The 20830-nt window shown below is 40.0% G+C and overlaps 1 protein-coding gene across 1 annotated transcript in view; it reads right to left on the bottom strand.

Annotated features, from left to right (window-relative positions):
• Positions 1-20830, bottom strand: part of shot (dystonin-like protein short stop) — a 250965-nt gene that overhangs the window by 20256 nt on the left and 209879 nt on the right. The window contains exons 32-45 of the mRNA XM_080279354.1: positions 20419-20573; positions 16622-18425; positions 16066-16425; positions 15021-15220; positions 14392-14457; positions 13879-13932; positions 13008-13076; positions 12494-12616; positions 11221-11401; positions 10808-10925; positions 9379-9608; positions 8734-8851; positions 7308-7415; positions 5203-5378 (exon numbers count right to left, since the gene is read on the bottom strand). Coding sequence (XP_080135480.1) covers positions 5203-5378; positions 7308-7415; positions 8734-8851; positions 9379-9608; positions 10808-10925; positions 11221-11401; positions 12494-12616; positions 13008-13076; positions 13879-13932; positions 14392-14457; positions 15021-15220; positions 16066-16425; positions 16622-18425; positions 20419-20573 — 3762 coding nt within the window. The remainder of the gene's footprint in view (positions 1-5202; positions 5379-7307; positions 7416-8733; positions 8852-9378; positions 9609-10807; positions 10926-11220; positions 11402-12493; positions 12617-13007; positions 13077-13878; positions 13933-14391; positions 14458-15020; positions 15221-16065; positions 16426-16621; positions 18426-20418; positions 20574-20830) is intronic.

Here is a 20830-nt window from a genome sequence, read left to right on the forward strand (position 1 = left end):
CGTGCTTCAATTATCCATTTTGATTATTCATCAATTCCTCAGCTGCTTCAATTTCCATACACTGGTTCTTTTCCGTCATTCATTAACACATCCATCCACCTTCTTGGCCTACCATGTTTCCCTCCACCTTCACAATCACATTTTAATACCCCTTCACCACCCTATGTATGTATATCTGTTCTCTTCAGAGACCAAGTGTGTGTGTGTGTGTGTGTGTGTGTGTGTGTGTGTGTGTGTGTGTGTGTGTGTGTGTGTGTGTGTGTGGCCACTTTTTTTTTTTTTTTTTTTAATGCTACGAAGAGGGAACCAAAGGCCATGAGCCTGCAATACCTGTTCCTTCCAAGAGAAAAACACAGTACAAGAGAAAGCCAAATTCAAGATCCGATCACCATGAGATGCCTGGACACACTGCATTTGAAAGACTGGGGTTCATAGCTAGTAGGAAATACAGACAGAGGGAGACAGTTTCAGAGTTGACCTGTTGCATAAAAGATGGACTGGGAGTAACGGTTAACTCTTGCATTAGAGAGCTGGACAGAAAAGGGATGAGAGTTTGCTATGCACCCGTCGTAGAGGTGGAGGAATGCAAACAGACAGTTCAGAGGAGCAATGACCATTGATGTAGTGATAGAAAAGAGATAAAGATGCAACAGTGCGGCAACGAAACAGAGGTTGAAGGGAGCCAGTAAGAGGAGGAAAGTTAATGGGATGAAAAGCCTTTGATTCCAACATGTTGGGAAGAGCTGTATGTGGGGAACATCCTCACACATGAGAGTTGTATTCTACACAGAGGCGGATAAAACCCGTGTACAGAGTCAACAATTGGGCAGGGGTAAAGAAGGAACGGAGTTGGCTTAGCACAACTATCTCTTGGAAGCAGATTTTACAAGAGATGTAATATGATCTTTTCAAGATAAGTCACAAGTGAATGAAACCCCAAGCATGTTCAAGGATGATGCACAATGAAGCTGAATATTATTAAACATTAATGGGTACACCTGTGGATGATTTTGTTGGGTTGATAGGTGTAAGAACTGAGTCTTTGATGCATTAAAAACAACCAAATTATTTTTACCCCAGTCAGAGATACGAGCCAAGTCAAACATTAGGTGTGTCATAGCCTCATCCCTTGTTTGTTGGAGTAACTCCTGAGATGGACGATACGGGAGCCAAATGGAAAGGTTAAAGGTGGAGTCATCAGCATACGAGTGGACAGGGTTAGATGTACAGCTTAGAAGGTCACTGATGAATAAAAGGAAGAGAGTTGGTGATAGGACAGAGCCCTGAGGAACACCACTGTTAATAGATCTACAGGAAGAATGACGGCCTTCTACAACAGTGGCTATAGAACGACCAGAAAGGAAGATATAGATAAAGGAACAGACAGAAGGATAGAAACTGTACGAGAGCAGTTTGGAAATTAAAGATTTCTGCTAGACTCGATCGAAAGCCTTTAAGATGTCAAGTGCAATGGCAAAGCTTTCACCAAAGTCCCAAAAGGAGGATGACCAGAAGTCTGAACGGTAGATGAGAAGATTGCCAGTGGAGTGTCCCTGACGGAACCCATACTGACAATTGGAAAGGGGGTTGTGATAGGAAAGATGCTTTAAAATTTTTCTGTTAAGAACTGACTCGAAAGCTTCTGAGATACAGGATGTTAAAGCAACTGGACGATAGTTAGAAAGTTGGGAATGGTCACCCTTCTTTGGGACTGGCTGAATGAGAGCAAACTTCCAGCAAGAAGTAAAGGTACAAGCTGACAAACAAAGGTGAAAGAGTTTGCCTAGGCAGGGTGTAAGCACAGAAGCACAGTTCTTGAGGACAACAGGAGGCCCATATGCCTTGTTAGTATTGAGGCCTGTGCTGGCAGAAAATAGATCAGCTGAATAAATTTTAATGTCGGCCATGAGGAAGTCAGAGGGGGGGAAGTGATGGAGGAACAGCACCAGAATTGTCTAAGGTGGAATTGGAGGAGAAAGTCTGAGCAAAGAGATCTGCTTTATCAGTAGAAGTAATAGCTACAGAACCATCAGAGTAGAAAGGAGAAGGGAAGGATGACGATGTAAAGTTGTTAGAAAGGTTTTGGGCAAGGTGCCAGAAGGAGCTGGAAGAATTCGAGCTGGAGAGTTGAGAGCATTTAGTACAGATGAAAATATTTTTAGCAGGGCGACGAACAGACTTAGCATGATTCTGGGCAGAAACAAAAAAGATGTGATTCAGGGGTGGCTTGGCTCCGGTAATTTTACGGGCCCTCTCCTTGTTGCGAACAGCATTAGAACAAGCGTGTTTAAACCAAGGCTTTCTTGCATTAGTCAAAGGATATGAGAAGGGAATGTATCCTTCCATGCCCCAGAGAATAACCTTCGTAATGCGCAGGCACACTCAGACGGCTCCCGGCCATGGAAGCAATAATCATTCCAGGGAAAATCAAAGAAGTACTGCCTGAGGGCCTCCCAATCCGCAACTCCAAAGTGCCACAGACAACGTTTCTTTGGAGGGTCCACAGGTACTGGAGTGATAGGACAGCTTAAGGTAATAAGATTGTGATCGGAGGATCCTAATGGAGAGAAAAGATTAACAGTGTAAGCAGAAGGATTAGTTGTAAGGAAGAGATCATGTATGTTCGAGCTCTCTCCAAGGCGGTCAGGGATATGGGTAGGGTGCTGTACAAGCTGCTCTAGGTCATTAAGGATAGAAAAGATGTAGGCTTGTTCACCAGGTGGATCAGTGAAAAGAGAGAAGAGCCAAAGGTGGTGGTGAACACTGAAATATCCTAGAATGGAGATTTCACAGACAGGAGAAATGGACAGAATGTATGCCAAAATATGATTGGGTACTCTCACAGGTAAGCAGAATCAACTTTATTTTTACACCCTTTAATTCAGTGATGTCTTTGCTTAGTTCATCCTTGCTATCTTCCGCAGGCATAGATTTAAAGGGAAGCGTGGGGCTGTGTGCTCCCCCATTTTTGGCAGACCAATGATTACTTACAATAAAAGAATTAAGATATTTATCAATGGTTATACAATGACTATCTGACTGCACTTGCAGTCACCTATATTAATGTTTGTTTTCCTATGATCAATCCATCCATCATCCAATCCTACATTGCCCCACGAGGAGCATAGAAGTCCGAGGCTAGGCAAGTTGGTCCTGAAATTTAAGATGAGAGTGACAAGCCTCACTCATCCCTGAGCAGTATTACTTGAGCAATAATCCCAACCACCCCTTGGATATAAACCTTCACCAGCTCAGTCCGATTGGAGGGCTGCAATTACCCACTAAACCACCAGGCGCCATAATATGGTCATATGGTTAACACCGAGTGTAGTAAATGGTTTCCTGATGTACAGGAAACCACTTGACCTGTCACTCAGTGTAGAGTCACCCACAGGCAGAAAGAACAGGAAAGACTGACGGAAAGAAAGACAAAAGAGGGAGTGTAAAGTCACCTGTGGGCAGAAGGACAAGGAGAGAATGAAGTAAAGAAAGACTGAAGGAGAAGGAGAGAATGAAGGGAGGAGAGGAAAGGGCAGACACCCAGGAGCAGCACTACATCGAGTGAGTGGATGGTGAGCACCCCCACCTACCCCTATGATCCAATGATCCAAAATGAAGTAAAATAAATGAACTTTTTTTTTTCACCATTCCTTAAGTGTATTAAAAGATAATTCTGCCAAGAATCAAGGTCCCCCTTTTTCAAAGTGGGGTGAGCACCCCCACCTACCCCTATGATCCAATGATCAAAAAAGGAGTAAAATAAATGAACATTTTTTTTTTCACCATTCCTTAAGCGTATTAAAAGATAATTCTGCCAAGAATCAAGGTCCTCCTTTTTCAAAGTGGGGTGAGCACCCCCACCTACCCCTATGATCCAATGATCAAAAAAGGAGTAAAATAAATGAACATTTTTTTTTCACCATTCCTTAAGCGTATTAAAAGATAATTCTGCCAAGAATCAAGGTCCCCCTTTTTCAAAGTGCTGGATCCAGTCCTGTTCTGATTATTTAAGTACCACCTATGAAAGATCCTCTATAGGGAAGGAGTTAATAAAGTGTGTCTGACCTCTCCAGTTCAAATAACGTGTAGTGCTGAGTAAAAATTATTTAGTTGTAAAAAAAATAAAAAATTAAAAGCACCATTTGACTGAACAGGTTAAGTACTGTATATATCTTCTCAGATGTAGCTTTAACTAATGTGGAATGTGCCTGGTTTAAGGTTCCCATATTTGGTAGGGGTTAACACTGTGCCATACTGTAAAGCTGGGCAGAAAAATTTTATGCTTTAATGATTTTTTTTTTATTATTATCTTGTCAACAATAATTGTCTTCATTGCCAGCAATTTTGAGAGATTACAATGCATAGTTATAGGATGATATGAAAAGAATTTATTATGTAACTGTGTGTAAGACTTTGAAATTCTATATAATTATGAACATGTATGAACTGTAAAAGCTTTAGGCAGTTGGTGTAAAATATGCAGAAATTAGAATGTAAATGTAATAAACAAACTGAGGTTTACTGTCATAGTATGTGGATTATTAACTGTTATTAGTTGGGATATATAATGAACTAACTGACAGTATAATGCTATCAATATTAAAAAACAAAAAATGACATTGCTCAAAAAGAACAAAATAAGCAGCAAACAAAACATCTGCCTGTGGTTTGCCTTGGTCACTATCAACACACAAATTTACATACCTGTGAGGGAGGAGCTGGGCATTCACAAAGCTTCTTATTTTCATGGAACATGCCATAAACATGCAAAAATAAATACAAATGAATAAGAAGCTTTATAGTCTGCCCTGGCTTGTTCATAGCCTGCTGATTTTGTAGTAGTTTTTTCAGTATTCCAAGAAATCTTACAGTAATGTAACTGCCATTATTCTGTACTGATGAGATGGTAATAAAAACATATTTAGAAATAATTTTCTACAAACGAAACTTTAAAAATATCATTACTCTCACATTTTATGGTGACAATAGTTTGCTCAGCATAAGATGGAGAAGATTTCTATTAATCTAAAAAGGGATGATCTGAATTAAATTAATCCATCAAAGAAGAACAACCTCGACGGCACCTTACTTAACTTCTCGGAGTTACTCAGGTACTGTATGACCTGAACTGTCTGGGGGGGAATGAATTTACAAGTTTATAGACACACTTAACAAGTGTCAAAATGGGAGGTGAAGACAGACCTTTATTATGGGCCCAGAGTTAGGCAGTGACTGAGAGCGATGCTGTGCGGGGGTACCAGACTGGCTGGACACAGAACTGTTGGGGCTAGGCTTGGACTTGAACGGTGTCATGCTCTGTGACACTCCTTCCGCCAGGATGAACTGCTCGCGTAACTCCACGTTGGTGCGACCCTTGGCTAATGAGGTGTAAAGTGTCCCCGCAACCAGGGCAGGAGTAACCCGCAAACAGGGGGGTCGTGGTGGCAAGATTGGGTCGGTGCAGAACGCAGAGTAGCACGGCACAGTTCAGGTATGGTGGCAAGGGGAGGGTAGGAAGGTAGGGTGGCAAGGGTAGGATAGGATGGCAGGGTGGCAAGGGTATAGTACAAAGGTAGGGCGGCAAGGGTTGGGTTGGAAGGATGGGCGTGGATGGTATTAGGGTGGAGGGTAAGGTTTTGTAAGGTAAAGAAACACGACAAAGGGTACCACAGGGTAGGAGGGGAATAAGGTAGCGGAAAGGATAAACCGGAGAAAAGAAACAATGCAAACATGTTAGCTAATGACACTCAACTGACAAATAAAACTAAAACACTACTAGCATTCAGCTACAATGAAAACTTTTAGATTAAATGAAGGCTATGTTACAATATGGCAAAGAAAAATGATACACATGCCTGAAAAACTGAAACCCAAGCATGCTAAGGAAACTGAAGAACACTGCATAAAGTGCTAACAAATGATTTACTTGTAATTTAAAGTACGTGTAGTGAGTAAACATCACTTGCCAAATATCACTTGTAAATTCTGGAACTGATAAACTACTGCTGTCATTCTGTACAACTTATTTTAATTCATCATCATCATCATCATCTTCATTTTTTATTCCCATCCTATGATGGGATGAAGCTTACTTTATCTGTACAATACTATGATTTAAAATATTTGGCAAGCAGATTACTTCAGTACTATGAATAATATGAAAATAAATGATACATGTTTTTGCTTGTTTAATCTGGTGTGTTGTGAATATGTCCAACAGTTGTAAGCCTGCTCTGTCATGTCTTGTATGTCTCCCTGTAAATATATCCTAACAGTCTTTGTTACAAACACTCTGGTATTTAAAAAAAAAAAAAAAAAAAAAAAAAAAAAAAAAAGTGATAGAAGGTTCAAGTTAATTTAAAGTTACTAAACTGGGTGCTATATATGAAGAAAGCTTTCCAAATTAATAGTACATGCAAAAAAGATTATCACAAAATCTGTGCATTATTACAGCATCAGTGAGAAGCTGCAATCCCATGAACAATGATTCTTGAAGACCAGAATACTCAAAACTAATGAGCAACAACTGGTCAAAGGAGTACTGGTAATGGTCCATATGACAGATGAAAGTATACAATAGTTCTAATTTGGCAGGTGCAGTACAAATTTTAAAGATCTGTGCAAATGAACACCCATAATCTGCAATATCTAGCAAACCTTTTGAATTATTGATACAAATAAAAAAATACCATACTATTAAGCTTGTGAAGGAATGTCAAAATTTTTAATCATCTGAGTACTGTACATATTAAATACTGTAATGCACATAAAAATCATGCTTTCTAACTACTGAAATTTCCCAGCGCATGTATTGTATGTCCATAAATAAACCAAACTCTAGTGACAGTAAGTGTATCTCACTTTTGACTAGCACTAACACTGCTACAAATGCCCCAACATAAAACTCAAAATAAAATTGCACTATAGTATTCTTACTGATCACTGGTTACAATGACAGTTGCATCAATATTACTCACACAAAATAACAATGACTGCACTCTCACAAGCTAAGCTTATACAGTACTGTACACTTTTTATAGATGACACGATGACACAGTATAACAAACACAACCATTTCAACTAAACACATCCATTTTTTTCATTCCCAGTGTTAACTAGGAATGTATGATTAACCTTAATTTAATAATCAGCTTTTCTTACCAATCTATGCAAGTACTACCCAACATAGATTAGCAGCATTTGCTTGCCAACATCCCTTTGCATACTGAAAAAGCAAATGTGCGTGTGATGTGCCGCACAAATCAACCTGCTCACTACCAGACACAAATGAGTATATGGAATCTTACAGGAGCTACGGCAGGACCCGGCAGGCGACGTTTTGCCTCTCAGTGGACACCCATGCTCATGAAGTTCCAAATCTCCAACCTGCTCAAGCTCAGGTATGGATGGACATACTACATGGTACCCAAGCAATATGTGGTATGAGCCAAGCAGAGGTAGAAAACAAGGAGGAAGAGAGAAGAAAGAATGATACAGACAAACAGACACAAGGTGGATGATAATCCCCCATGTTTGTGTTTGTAATACGTTGTTAGTGGCAGCCCATAGATATACAGCAATTACGTTGTATTTATGGATCATGTGAGAGCCACAAAGGGATCCAGCAAATATACATAAACCCAATTAACAAAGGCATGCATGGTGGAGGTTGGGTTGTGAGGGCAGGGTTAGGTTATTTTGGTTATGGGGTTGGAGGTATGGGGAAACAATGAAACAGAAAGGGTGAGTGTGAGAGGAAAGAGAAAGAGAGAGAGAGAGAGAGAGAGGAGAGATCAGAGTTAATTGGTTAATGGCTATGATGCAGAATAATACACATACAAGTATTTGTAAATTACTTTCACCTTTGGTATGCTAAGGAACCTGCATACAGGGTGTTAAAATATTATTGCTTTTGACTGTGTTATCCAGTGTTGAACCAGATGCAGACATAGCACCTTCATTAAATAGCAGTCACCACCTTGTCAACGCATGCTGCTACAGAGACAACTTGACCCCAGTCACATCATTCACATTTAATGCCTCAGATGTGATACTGACATCCTGTCATCCCGAGCACACTCGGACTTGTGTTAGCTTGAGTTGCACTGACACCTAAAACTACAGAATGCACATGGATATTAGTCTACAAACAAGCTTGGCTGTAGTTAAAGGCTGGTTATAAGACTCGCTGCTTTGTCTGTGCGGTTTCCATTGCACATTTGTGGAAATTTTCTTCATTGGCTGAACTGGAAATCCAGAGTGAATGCATTTCTACTTCTAATTTTCTAACTGTCTGTACGTCCCTATGCTTGTCAAAATCTGTAAATGTTTCTTCCAATCGGAATAGCATAATCATCATCATTCTATACTATCTATATGATACCATTAAAAGAATTACCACAATTAACTGCATATATCAGGAAAAACAATACAGTACACAAATTCCATTCTCATCATTAACTATAAAAATCAACACTACTGTATACTCATATCTTATAAGAGACACACTACACAATGCACGGGATTAACCGTATTTCCATTAATCAGTTGCCAGAAATTATGGTACAGGAATTTAAATGAAGCTACTGTATTACTGGCTGCATCATCCAAGCAGCACCATTTCTGTTTTATAATCATGAGAAAATCAACACTGTAGTATGAAACTTTCCATTAATAATGAAAAAATTATTACCTGCCAATCAGCCACCCCACGGGAAGTGATGAATAACTCACCTCGGCATGGATCATTCTTGACGAGGAACTCATCTAGAGCTACCCATCCACCACCTACACGCACCATCACTGTCGACCTCAGAATACGTACCAGACGCAACTTCTGACTGTCTCCAAACTGTATAAATACTGCACTTAGTACCACACCTAAAAAGTACTTACTTGATATTTCATAACTTGTAAAACTAGTACCATATACTTAAGTATGCTGCAAGTAAAGAAACAATGCAGTATTGTAATTACAATGTATCCATAACCAATGATTACTAAAGTTTTTAAAATGAAATTCTCATCATGTAGTAAATATCAATTATTTCCCTACAGCATATTATGTGGTAAATATAAATTATTTCCTTACAGCATATCAGGTCATAAATTTCAGTTATATCTATCTATCTATATATTTATAGACAGATGCCTCAATCCTGTAAGGGTTGGCCACAAACAAATTGCCTCCATGTCACCCTGTCCAATGCCACTTCATTGCCCCACCCCCAGCTCACACCCCCCTCTCTCATATACCTCTCCACTCCATCCCTCCATCTCATCCTTGGCCTCCCCCTCCAACTTACATACGCTCTCCTTGTTACTCTCTCGTTCTCCATCCTGTTCCAAAATAAAGGTGGAGTGAGATCTGCCACTAACCCTGTATTTTCCTTCTCCAACTTGGTGTACACGGAACTTCTGTCTACATGTGCACTTGGCCACTTGTTTCTGAACCTCGTCATCAATCCTTTCCGCATCGGTCAAGGGACCCTTGCGTTCCCAGTCTGGTCGCAGTGCTGCAATGAATTCTTGGTAATCAATGTATCCGTCCTGGTTGCGGTCAAAGATGTCTGCAACGGTGCCCATCTCTAGCCGGCTTGTTGGGAACTCTGCAAAGATAATATTGCTGTTTTAATATGTAGTTAAAGAAATACTAAAAGTCTGGTGATACTAACAACCTGAATCTACATAGGGCATTTAACTGGTTTTCACGACAACTTCAAAAAATAATATAATACAAGGCCCTGTGTTAACCTTAATCCTTTCTGTCTGATAGTGTACTTTCATAGCTTCCTAGTCCCTTACCGGTCAAACTGATCAGGGACTATTTGTTTGTGCGGTTCCGTCAGTACATCCACAATTTTGTGTCCACTCCTCACCTTCCACACGAATGGACAGGTTTTGATATAACTTCACACAGCTGTTCACCATACCATGACAATGTGTCATGTGCAATAACCAGCCATCTACTCCCAAAGTCAAGGTCACATTTGGGGCTCAAACAAGGTCAGGTGCTGTCATACTTAACAGCCATGCCTACATTAATGTCCACTCCATAACTTCCACATGCATGGACAGACTTTGATATAACTTTACACAGAACGTATGAATGGTTAACATCTGGTAGGGGACTTTGTATATCATGGCAATACAGTACTTCTTTCACTTGTACTAACCATCTCCTGATGACTTCCATCATCACCACCCAGACCTCCATTCCCATCCTAGGGCAGGGTGAGGAGTAGCAATGTCCAGACAGCCCAAGTCTGCCCAACCCAATGGGCCATGCTTCCATTCCCTCATCCTTCAAGTCCCCAGAATCCTGACTTTATCTGATATGCCAAAAACATTCATCACATTCTGTAGCTTCACATAAACACATCTGATAGAGTCAATCCAGACGCTGTCACGTTAAAATGGGGTGCCAAATCCCTGATCACGCACTTCTCATAACATTCATCCAGCCATCTCAATCTCTTGTCAGTCAACTAGCCTCACCGACTTCCATACCTCTCTTCCTCACACACTCATCCACCATATCCCTTCACCTTCTCCTTGGCCTACCTCACCTCCTCCCTCCTTCAAATTCACTCAGATATACCTGATGATTTTAATCAGCTTAACACAACCTTTCTGAACTGAAGAGATTAGAGATGGCCTTCCTTAACCTCTTCATTCAAAGAGCAGCTCTCATAATCTGAAAAACACTGTCTGGATGACGTAAGAATGTTAAAAGTATATACAGTAATCAAAATGAACTAGCTAGTCGTAAAAAAAAAAAAATTTGCAAAAAAAGAGGTACACTCACTGGTTTTGAGGATCCCATCAATGAAATCATCCCGAGGCACAGCACCATCATTGTCTGTGTCCATCTTGCGGAACAGGTCAGTCACACGAGACTTTTTGTGGTTCATGAACTTCATAAACTGCAGAAGAAAGAGATATGTGTCCTGATACTCATACACCATTTATAAGGATAATATATCAATAAGGTCAATAAGAGTTCTCTCAAGAATCAGCTATGGAGTTGTGTGTTCATCTGTAGAGATGTGGCTTACAGTCAGTAATTATTTATTATAGGAGGGAAGTGCTCCAAAATATTACAACTCAATAGGGGGAAATTACCAAATCAGCTCTAAAAGAACTGAATTTGTGATAGGTATTTTTCTTGAATTTACAGTGAAATTATTTCCAACCAACAATATCTTCTGTAGAACATACCCTCTTTCTCCATTCTTCCCATGAAAAGTTCTTGAGTTTCTCCAGCTCATGAAGGTAGTTAAGTTTGTCATGGAGGCGCCGCATGCGTTCCCAAGCCATGAAGCCAACGTGCTGCCATTTCTCCCACAGGGCACGTGCTTGTGGGTTCTTGATTTGTGGCTCCTCACGGACACTTGCTTTACTGTGGGGACCAATATATGTTCAATACAGTATCATCTTGTTAAATAATTTTAAGCTTTGAGGAATCTGAGAAGCACTCAAACTTCTGCTGCTTGAGGCAGAGGTTGGGTAACAATCAGTACACTGTATTCTGTCTGGGAAAAGAAAACTTAGTAAGATTGGATGTGATATGTTCAAATGGAATATCATGGTCTGGACATGTATATACAGAAATATATATGTGAAATTTGGCTTAAAGTGGCTGCTGGTGGTGGTTGTGAAGAGAATAGTTACAGGGAGGAACTGTACAGTACTCTGCTGGTCTATGTATCTGGGAGGGAGTGTACTCTGTTAGACAATGCAACAGTGAGGTACCATACTCTGTTGGTATATGCAACTAAGATAAACAAGTGTAAATCAATGGTAAAAGCTCATTTTCCTGTGGTATTAGAAAAGGACGTATAAATAGAGCAAAAATAACTGCATCACACAAAATGCAAACAAAACAAATAGCTGCCGGTTAGTCAGAAATAACACCAGTCTGGCAAGGAGCTGAAAGGGAAAAAAGATATTACCTGGAAAAAAAAGTAGGTGCTGATTGGTGCATTGGATCTGAGGGTTGTGTACAAGCAGTGCCAAGCTCTTGAGGATGATTCCCACAAAAGATCACTTTCCCTCCACCATTGGAAGTGATGGGGAATACGGTGCATTATTCAGACAAACACCAAAATATCTTTCAACTAATAAGCTACACTAAGGTTTCACTATCGTCAATGTAACTACCATTGGGAGCATTTTAAAGTCATGTTACAGCTGTTAGTTTAAGCAGCTATCTATGAAGAGCTGTGCATTTATAAACTAACAAAGACCACTACCTGGCTTTGCTGAACGACTAATAATTAATACTGTACTATTGATTAAATTAACTATCAATTTGCACCTAGCAAATATGGATTTAGAAACATCTATCTAGTATATGAATATTAGTGTGTAGTCAGATTAGTTGAGGGTGGTGCGTGCATGAGCTGATATTAATTAGTCAGGGCAAAAGAAAGGTTAATGTTATTGGTAAAGTTTATGTGATGGTTTGGCAGCTGTCTTTCTCGCTGCTAACCTGCTCTTCCTCCCTCCTGCTGCTGTGCCAGGTGTGGGTATGGACGTGGCAAAGCGTAAGTTGCCTAGTGGCCAGTCTCTTTCTCGATCTGCTCCGGGTGAGGTCTCCCGGGGAGGTGTGGTTCTAAATGTAATGTGCGGAGTGCAAAAATGAGTCAAAATAATGCTTAGTTACAAGTAGCTTACAGATGACTCGTGGAATAATGAATATAATTTCTACTGTCTACTTTCCTGATATTCATAAACATATGATAATCAGTATCATATGCCTTTACAACTCTAATACCATGTAAGTACACAGCAAAACTGATTTTCAGTACACACTAGATCATCTGTAATTGCTGTGGTTACTAGACTGCTACATATTGTCAGTTCTGGTTATCATGTCCTGTATCCAACATATGGCAAAATTAGATATAGTTTGGTAATGTTCACCCAAGTGTCAAATGTAAATAGGTTTCTCAGCACCAACTACAGTATATGCACTCATAACACATTAGACCTGGGGCGTCTACCTTGCTCCGAACATCCACGGCCTCGGGTACTCGCGTGTAGGGGTGACCTCTCGGGATGGTGAAGCCCGGCTAGAGGAAGCAAATTATCTTCAATAAGGGATGCAAGTTCATTTTCTTGCATTCAATCACATCTTTTAAATTACTCAAGCTTCATGCAAAACATTCAGTACCAGGTATACTTACTTATAAGTTCCATTCATTTATACCTCAGTGCATAATACAGTACTAAATACTGTACAGAAAATAATGTAGTAACATTTTTGGTAGTGGAACACTGTATGCTTCCACATGGGGGGGGGGGAGTAAATATGCTCATGAATCAACCGTCATAACTGTTTATCCAAAGCTTATTAAAAGATTTTACGTATGCATCCCACATTATTAGCAATACTGCATTAGTTATTAAGAGGCCAATTACAGTGACATCATAATGAACAACCAATTATCTAATATATAAGATGGAATAACCAAGCAGTGCTACAGTAATACTGCACTGCAAACTATAACTTCTCTGACGCCTTGCAATACAGGGAGACATCCATGCATTATCATCACAAGGAAAATTGTGTTAATAGTGGTAAGTGCAAATTTGGTTAAAGCTCGGTAAAATCTGTGACACAAATTAGTTAATAACCTAAATACTGTAAAGCTCCCTGGATTACTGAAAACAATGTACCTGTACCTGTTTTTATCAATAAACTTAAATATACTGTATTAATGATATTATGTAACGAACACGAAAAAAACTTGACTCATTAGTCCAGCATGTCAAATTCAGCTCTGATTAGAACAATGGGCATGTCAGCTTTGTCCAGCAGTTCATTCTTTCTTTGGAGTTTGGTTAATAGCAAGCGAGACACTCATAATTTACCTGGACTTTCGAGACTTGGGTCCGGGGGAAGACTCTCGGTCAGGGCTGATACGACTATGAGAAGAGGAAAAAAGAGTGTCATTTGTCTCTTCTTGAGGTTTGGACCCAGTGCTGTACAGGTCAGTGCAAAGTAATTTATTTTCAATATACTTGTATATCACGCAAAATCAATGCATAGTACCTACTTTTGCACCACCCTATATAAAAACTGCAAGCTAACTAGAAAGCACCAAGGAACCTTGCAGAAAACATTGGTGTAGATGGTATTCACAACAATCATGGACAAAAGGTATTCCACAGTCTTGTACATAATGAGGAAGCAAAGTATACACAATATTATTCTATTCCCAACAACCTGAACATCTAAAGTAATAAGATTTTATATATATATATATATATATATATATATATATATATATATATATATGAGTCAAACATACCCTTCTACATTAGCTGACATTCTACATAAGAGGTTCCCATAGTTATTTCTGATATTACTGCCCACAGCCTCACCTGGATCGTCGGGATGGGTAATCGTACTCAGGCGAAGACTCCCTTCCAGGGCTCACACTCTCCCGGCTGTAACACAACCCCAATCATCACATGCACTCAGCCACACACCACACATTGCTAAGGAATGCTACCATGCTACACTAAATATGAAACTGTGTGGTGCAACTACATCACATTCAAGTTGCAATGAAGAGTTTCTGAATTCTATCCATGCACAATGAAGATACTGTATTTTTGTGAAACATAAAGTAATATAACTATTGTGTAACACAGTATAAGCAAACCCAGGAAAATTTAGCAAAATATATGATGCAAAACAGCCCTCCAATTTCCAGGTTTTCTTAGAAAGAAAACAAAATATTTACATGCTCAAGCCAATGTTCTTTGCTGCTGACAGAATAGTAACTAAAAATGAACTCAGAATGAGAAAGTCTGCAGAATTGCAACAGATAACAACATTGCAATGCCAAATTCCAGTAGTGCCAAACATGTAAAATATGAGTGTAAGTGAATATACTGACCAATACCTATTGCCAAACAACCAAAAAACAAAAACTATACAGAAAGAAGTACAGCGAGAGTGACCAAGCACTTAAAGGAGAAAAAGCATGTATCAAATTGTCACTTACCCTAATGAAGCCCTTGACTTCTTCTTGCCCTGTTGTGAAAGAGATGGACGTGGCTTGGTGGGCTTGCAAATGCTAAGGACATCCGGTTCCTTCTTCTGCATTTCATCCATGAACTCCTTGTGATCAGTGATGAGTGCTTCAATGGCTGGGATGTCATCAGGAAGTGGTTCAGCTTCCAATGCTGTTAGGTTGTTCTCAGCCTGCAATCATTAGTGAACACAATCTTACAGCTACATCCATCCATCCGTCATCCAATCCTATGCTGTCCCACAAGGAGCGTAGGAGCCTGGGGCTAAGCAATTTGGCCCTAACATTTAAGGTAAGAGTAACCAGCCTCGTTCATTCCTGAGTGGCATTACGTGAGCAATAACCCCAACCACCCCTTGGATATAAACCCATCTATATACCTAGGCTGCTTCTCCCAAGGAAATGGAGCTAGCCGAGACAGGATGATACACTCCCAATCTACTCATCCACTCAAACACATTCATTCGCATATAAACCTACACAGGCTTGATCCAACTGGAGTGCCTTAATTACCTACTAAATCACACCAGGTGCCATAATTTGGTTATATGGATACCACCCAGATTAGTAAATGGTTTCCTGGTGTACAGGAAACCATTAGGTTTGTCACTCAGTGTAGTGTCACCCATAGGAACAAGGAAGAGGAAAGAATGGAGGAAAAAAACATAAGAGGAAGTGTAAAGTTACCTATAGGCAGGAGGAGAAGGAAAGTATGAAGGAAAGAAAGACAGAGGAGGAAGGAAGAAAGGAAAGGGCAGACTCCCAAAGCAGAACTACATTGATTGAGTGGATGGTGAGTGCCCCCACTTACCACCAGTCCTACCTTTATTTACTGTAATGATAAAAAAACAGCAGTGTGTGACAGTATGAGGTAACAAATTCTTCACTTCTGAAGTACTTCTAAAACATCATCATCCATTCATCCATCCATCATCCAAACCTACATTGCCCCATAAAATTCATTTAAACTTTTTACCCCTCATGTTCACCAAACTAAGAATAAAATGAATGATCATACTTGTATCAACCAGCGCATAAGTTCATCTAGGAGTCCAGCCAGGTCACGGAGGCTCCTAAGGTGATCTGAGAGGCGACCCTGGCGCTGCCGAGCCCATGCCATCACCTCATCCCACCGTGACTGAATGATGGTGATCCAATGTTTGATGGTGGCTACACCATCTGGGTGAGCCTTGGCCAAGATGTCCTCTGCTAGAGCAATGGTGTCATCTTTCTCCTTCTCCTTGCGACCCAGCTCAGCCATGAAAGCATCATGCTCAGCTATCTGTTGCCTTGTTTCCTCCTCACTGTCTGGCAGAGGACCTGCATATCTCAGCTTCATCTCTGCATCTGACAGCCAGTCCAACAGCATGTGTACCACCTGATTTGGAGAGTCACAGATAAAAAATGACAAAACAACACAAAATTAATTTAAAAACTTTAAAATACAACTTCCAGAATTCTTCACATACTTGTACAGCATAAAAAATATATACATAAATTACAATTAGTTTATATGGTTGTCTTTAGTACAGTCATATTAATGGAAAAACATTTAAAAAAATACATATTCAAACCTTATGAAGTTGTTCAGCAGCCTGCAATGCTTCTTCAAGTCTTCTAGTACGATTCTCTGTGGCTCTCTCAACCTTCTCCCAGGAGGTAACTAATTCAGTAATTTGAGAGCGAATGGTGGCAGCATCATCCGGACTGGCCTTGACAAGGAGCTCATCAGCAGTGCGCCTGACACTCTCCACCTGGACGGAGCGATTCTTCATCTCAGCACAGAACGCCTTGTGTTGTTCCACCAGTGCCATGACGGTGTCTAAGTCCCCATGCACTGGTCCGTCATCCACAAGTCCTAGTTCTACCTTCTTCAGCCAGTCCAACAAAGCCTGTGTGGCATCCTTGAACTGGCCAGTGAAGAGTAAGGCTTCCTCCAACTTCCTCTGCCGATCCACACTCTTTTGGCACACGCTGTTCCATTTGTTCTTCAAATCCATCAGCATCTGCTTTAGAGTCTCTTCATCAGTCTTTGGTGCCTTGTTTTGCAGACCTCGACCCTGCTTCATTGTACTGTCATAGAACGGCTGCTTTGATCCAAGTGCCTTTTGGAATTCTTTGTGTTTGGCAATCTGTGCCTTGATCTTCTCTGGATCATTACCTACATTAGCAGCCAGGTCATCAAGTTGCCTTTCAGCATCATCTAACCAAGTGACTAATTCATTCCAATTGTCGTGGAAGTCCTTAGCCTCTTTGAAGCCAAGGTCAAGGGCACGTGTCCTCTCAGCTGCCTTTGACACTACCTTTTCCCATCTGTGCTGTACAGAAACTAATAAATTCTTTATCAAGATGACATCTTGTTTCTGACTGAAATATTTGAGATGAGTTCCTTTCTTGTCCAGGCTAAGCATCACCTCACGATGGGCAGTGACATCCTTTTTGAAGCTGTTATGTTGTTCTATCTGTTGAAGGATTATGTCCAGCACACGTGAGACAGGTTGCTGAGCATTCAGAGTGTTCTCCGCTTCTGTGAGCCAATCCACAAATTGTTGAAGAGCATCATGGAATTCAGTAGCTTCCTTCAGGGCAATCTCAAGCTTGATCTTCTTATCATTAGCACGGTTCATGACACTCTCCCAGCGCTGCCTGAGGGTACGTAAACTATGGTTTAGATTGGTGGCAGCACCCTCACGTGATCGTTTCAGATACTCCTGACCCTGCTGCAATTTTTCTTCTACTTTTGGCCTGTTCTCCTCCAGATCATCATAAATTTCCATGAAGCGTAGCAACTGTTCCTTGGCAGTCTCAGGCAAACCACCAACAGGTTTGGATGTAGACAGGGCTGCATCAATATCTCCAAGCCAGAGGAGAAGGTCCTGGATTTCTGCACTAAATATCTGGGCTTCCCTGAGAGCATTTTCTAGGTCACTCTGCTTGGCACTGGCTTTATCTTGCAGCTCACTCCACTTCTTGTTCAACTCTGTAAGCTTCTTTTGAGTGTTGGAAGCATCTTCAGAGCCTTTGTCAGCTTCTATTAGCTGCCGACCCGCATCATTGAGGGTGTCCACGCTAGACTGGTGAGCTTGGATGTCATTGACTGTGACCTTGAGCTTAGCCAGTTCTACCTCAATCACCTGTGGGTCACCAAAGACTGGCTTCAGGTCATCGACATTTCGGGTGGTGCGTTCTATCCACACCAGCAGCTCCTTCAAGGCATGCTGGAACTGACCTAGCTTGAGCAGAGCATACTCCAGGTTGCGTTGTCTCTCCACGATGCCTTTGAGAAGTTCATCCCACCGCTGGTTCACCTCTCCCAGTGGAACCATGATGGCTGCAGCCTGATCTGGTGATGTGCGCTCCTTCAGCTCCTGAGCTTGTCTGTGGTTAAGTAAAGTTTTTAATACAATGTGTCTTACAGCAGGATTTCATATATGGTGTCAATTTACTTTAATTTCATTTCCAGTATCTTGTTAACAATTATAAGGAAACTGCTTGAAAAAGTAAATTACAGAAGAAGTGTTAAAAGGTATAAAAACACAAGTAATGTAGCATAATTAAGCACATTTCTGGATGCATACCGATGAAAAAATATATGCAAGAGAATACAGCTGAATAACAAAGGCAATATAACACTTTACTGCAAAACAGTTCTATCTTCATGCAGCTTATATTTCTGTCAATAAGCAACACTCAGAAAAGCATAACTATTCCGATATCAATGGCCATGCAGGTATAAAGTGGTCTAATATATAAAACAAAAATCTATGCCATTTCCATTAAAACTGTTTGGTGTTTACTAATGGCCTCTCTAAGTGTAAAAACAGGCTGCTATGACAGATTCCCTCCAAAATGATATATGGTACAGTACAACACCAAATATTGTGGGGGGAGAGAAAAAAAAAAAAAAAAAAAAAAAAAACTTACACTGCACTGTTAAAGATGTTACCTTGTCCAAAGCAAAAAAAAAAACAACTATAACTAAAAAATACATAACATAAACACTAGAAATAAACACTAGTGGCAAATCTGCAATGTCAAGTGGCCTCTGGGTCAAGCTGAAGTACACACACCAAACCTAACTTGCCTTCTCAGACTCCTGGGGTTATTGCACGACAGGATGTGAAAGAAACAAATATTTTAGACAGCAGATAATCATACCTATTCTACTACAGACAGTCCTCATTATGGTACATATACGGAATTTGTTTTGATACTGTATACAGTATTACACTTTTTTCAATACAACTGGTACTGTAAAACTGGGGAACTAGCAACATATCTTTAAAAGTCAGTCTTCTTTAATTTGCTGGAGAGAGAGAGAGAGGGAGAGAGAATTGTATATTATTCACTACATGTAATAAACTCTATAAACTTTTCTACATCAGTATCAATTACTTCCATACTTGTACTTGTAGCCTTAAATCACATACGGTAGGTTACCTAACCCAATTATCATATCACGGCTGCAAACTGTAATGAACAATGCACTGTGCTGTATATGAAACCCTTCAGTATGATGGCAGCTTTTCTTCCTGTATTCTTGGTAGTCAGAAAAATTCACTCTATTTAAAAGAAACCTCTGAAAGTGACCAACTTAGAAACTATATCCATGATGCTTCACTATATGAAAACCTCCCTAAACTGCATAAAATAATGTGGGAGGTGCCTTAATATATAAATGTCACCAACATAACCACGGAGTTCAACAGAACTTTAATTCTCTGCTAGTAACAACATTTTCAAGCTCATCTAAAGAGCTTCACAGCAGTTACAGTTCAGTGCATTGCTTTAATATTTTTATGAAATTATACGCTCAAACAGGCATAGTAAATTGCCGCAACAATACAATTTGCATCTCCTCTTTCACTAAATTTTAATGCATTTCATATGTTTGGTTGAAATTGGATTTACTGGTGGTACCAATACAGGCAAACAAACTATCATTATTTTACTTAATATCACAGAGTTTATGCATCCTAAAACTGGTTACAGACTCAATTCTTCACTCCACTATACTGAAAGGTTTAACCTACTTAGGCTTTTTTTTTTTTTTTTTTTTTTTAACACAGCAATTCTTTCACACTGCAAATGACATAAGCAAAATCTTCATCATTCACCATCCTGACCTCTTTTTCTCACCTATGATGGGGTGAGGTTGGATCTGGAAACAAGGAAGGAGAAAGCAGGAAAGAGTGAGAATTATCACACCATACCAAGTGAACTGGGCCAGGAATTCATTCACTCACCACTCAAGCTCTTAGAATCCTGACTCTACTTCAGAGGCCTAATATATATATGTATATACTGTATATACATACACACACACACACACTACATACAGAAAAAAAAAAAAAATCTATTATGTTCTAACCTGTTGAGTGCCTCCACCTTAACCATGTGTGGGTCAACCTCATCCTTGAAGCGATGTAGCTGGTTGATTTGGCCCTTGATGGCCTCAATGTCTCCAGCAATGGGGCCCATCTTGCCAAACTTGTCCTCTGCCTTCTCTAAGAACTCCAGCATATTCTGCGAGTACAGGTGGAAAAAAATGTCAATTTACAGTATACATTCTGCAACAAGACAATTAAATGAAAATAAAGTCTTTTTTTACAGAAATCAAAGTGCCTCTTAATGCCAAATTTCATCCTTGGTAAAATAAAACTGATGTTTGACCATCATACCTGATCATATGGCTTACTTGAACAATATGCATGAACAAGCTCCTGGATTACTACATAAATATATAATATGAACAGTATAGCATGGAGCATTCCTAATGAGAA

This window comes from Coenobita brevimanus, chromosome 78 (assembly GCF_032717465.1).
Source record: "Coenobita brevimanus isolate Jiangsu-jjx chromosome 78, ASM3271746v2, whole genome shotgun sequence".
Lineage (NCBI taxonomy): Eukaryota > Metazoa > Arthropoda > Malacostraca > Decapoda > Coenobitidae > Coenobita > Coenobita brevimanus.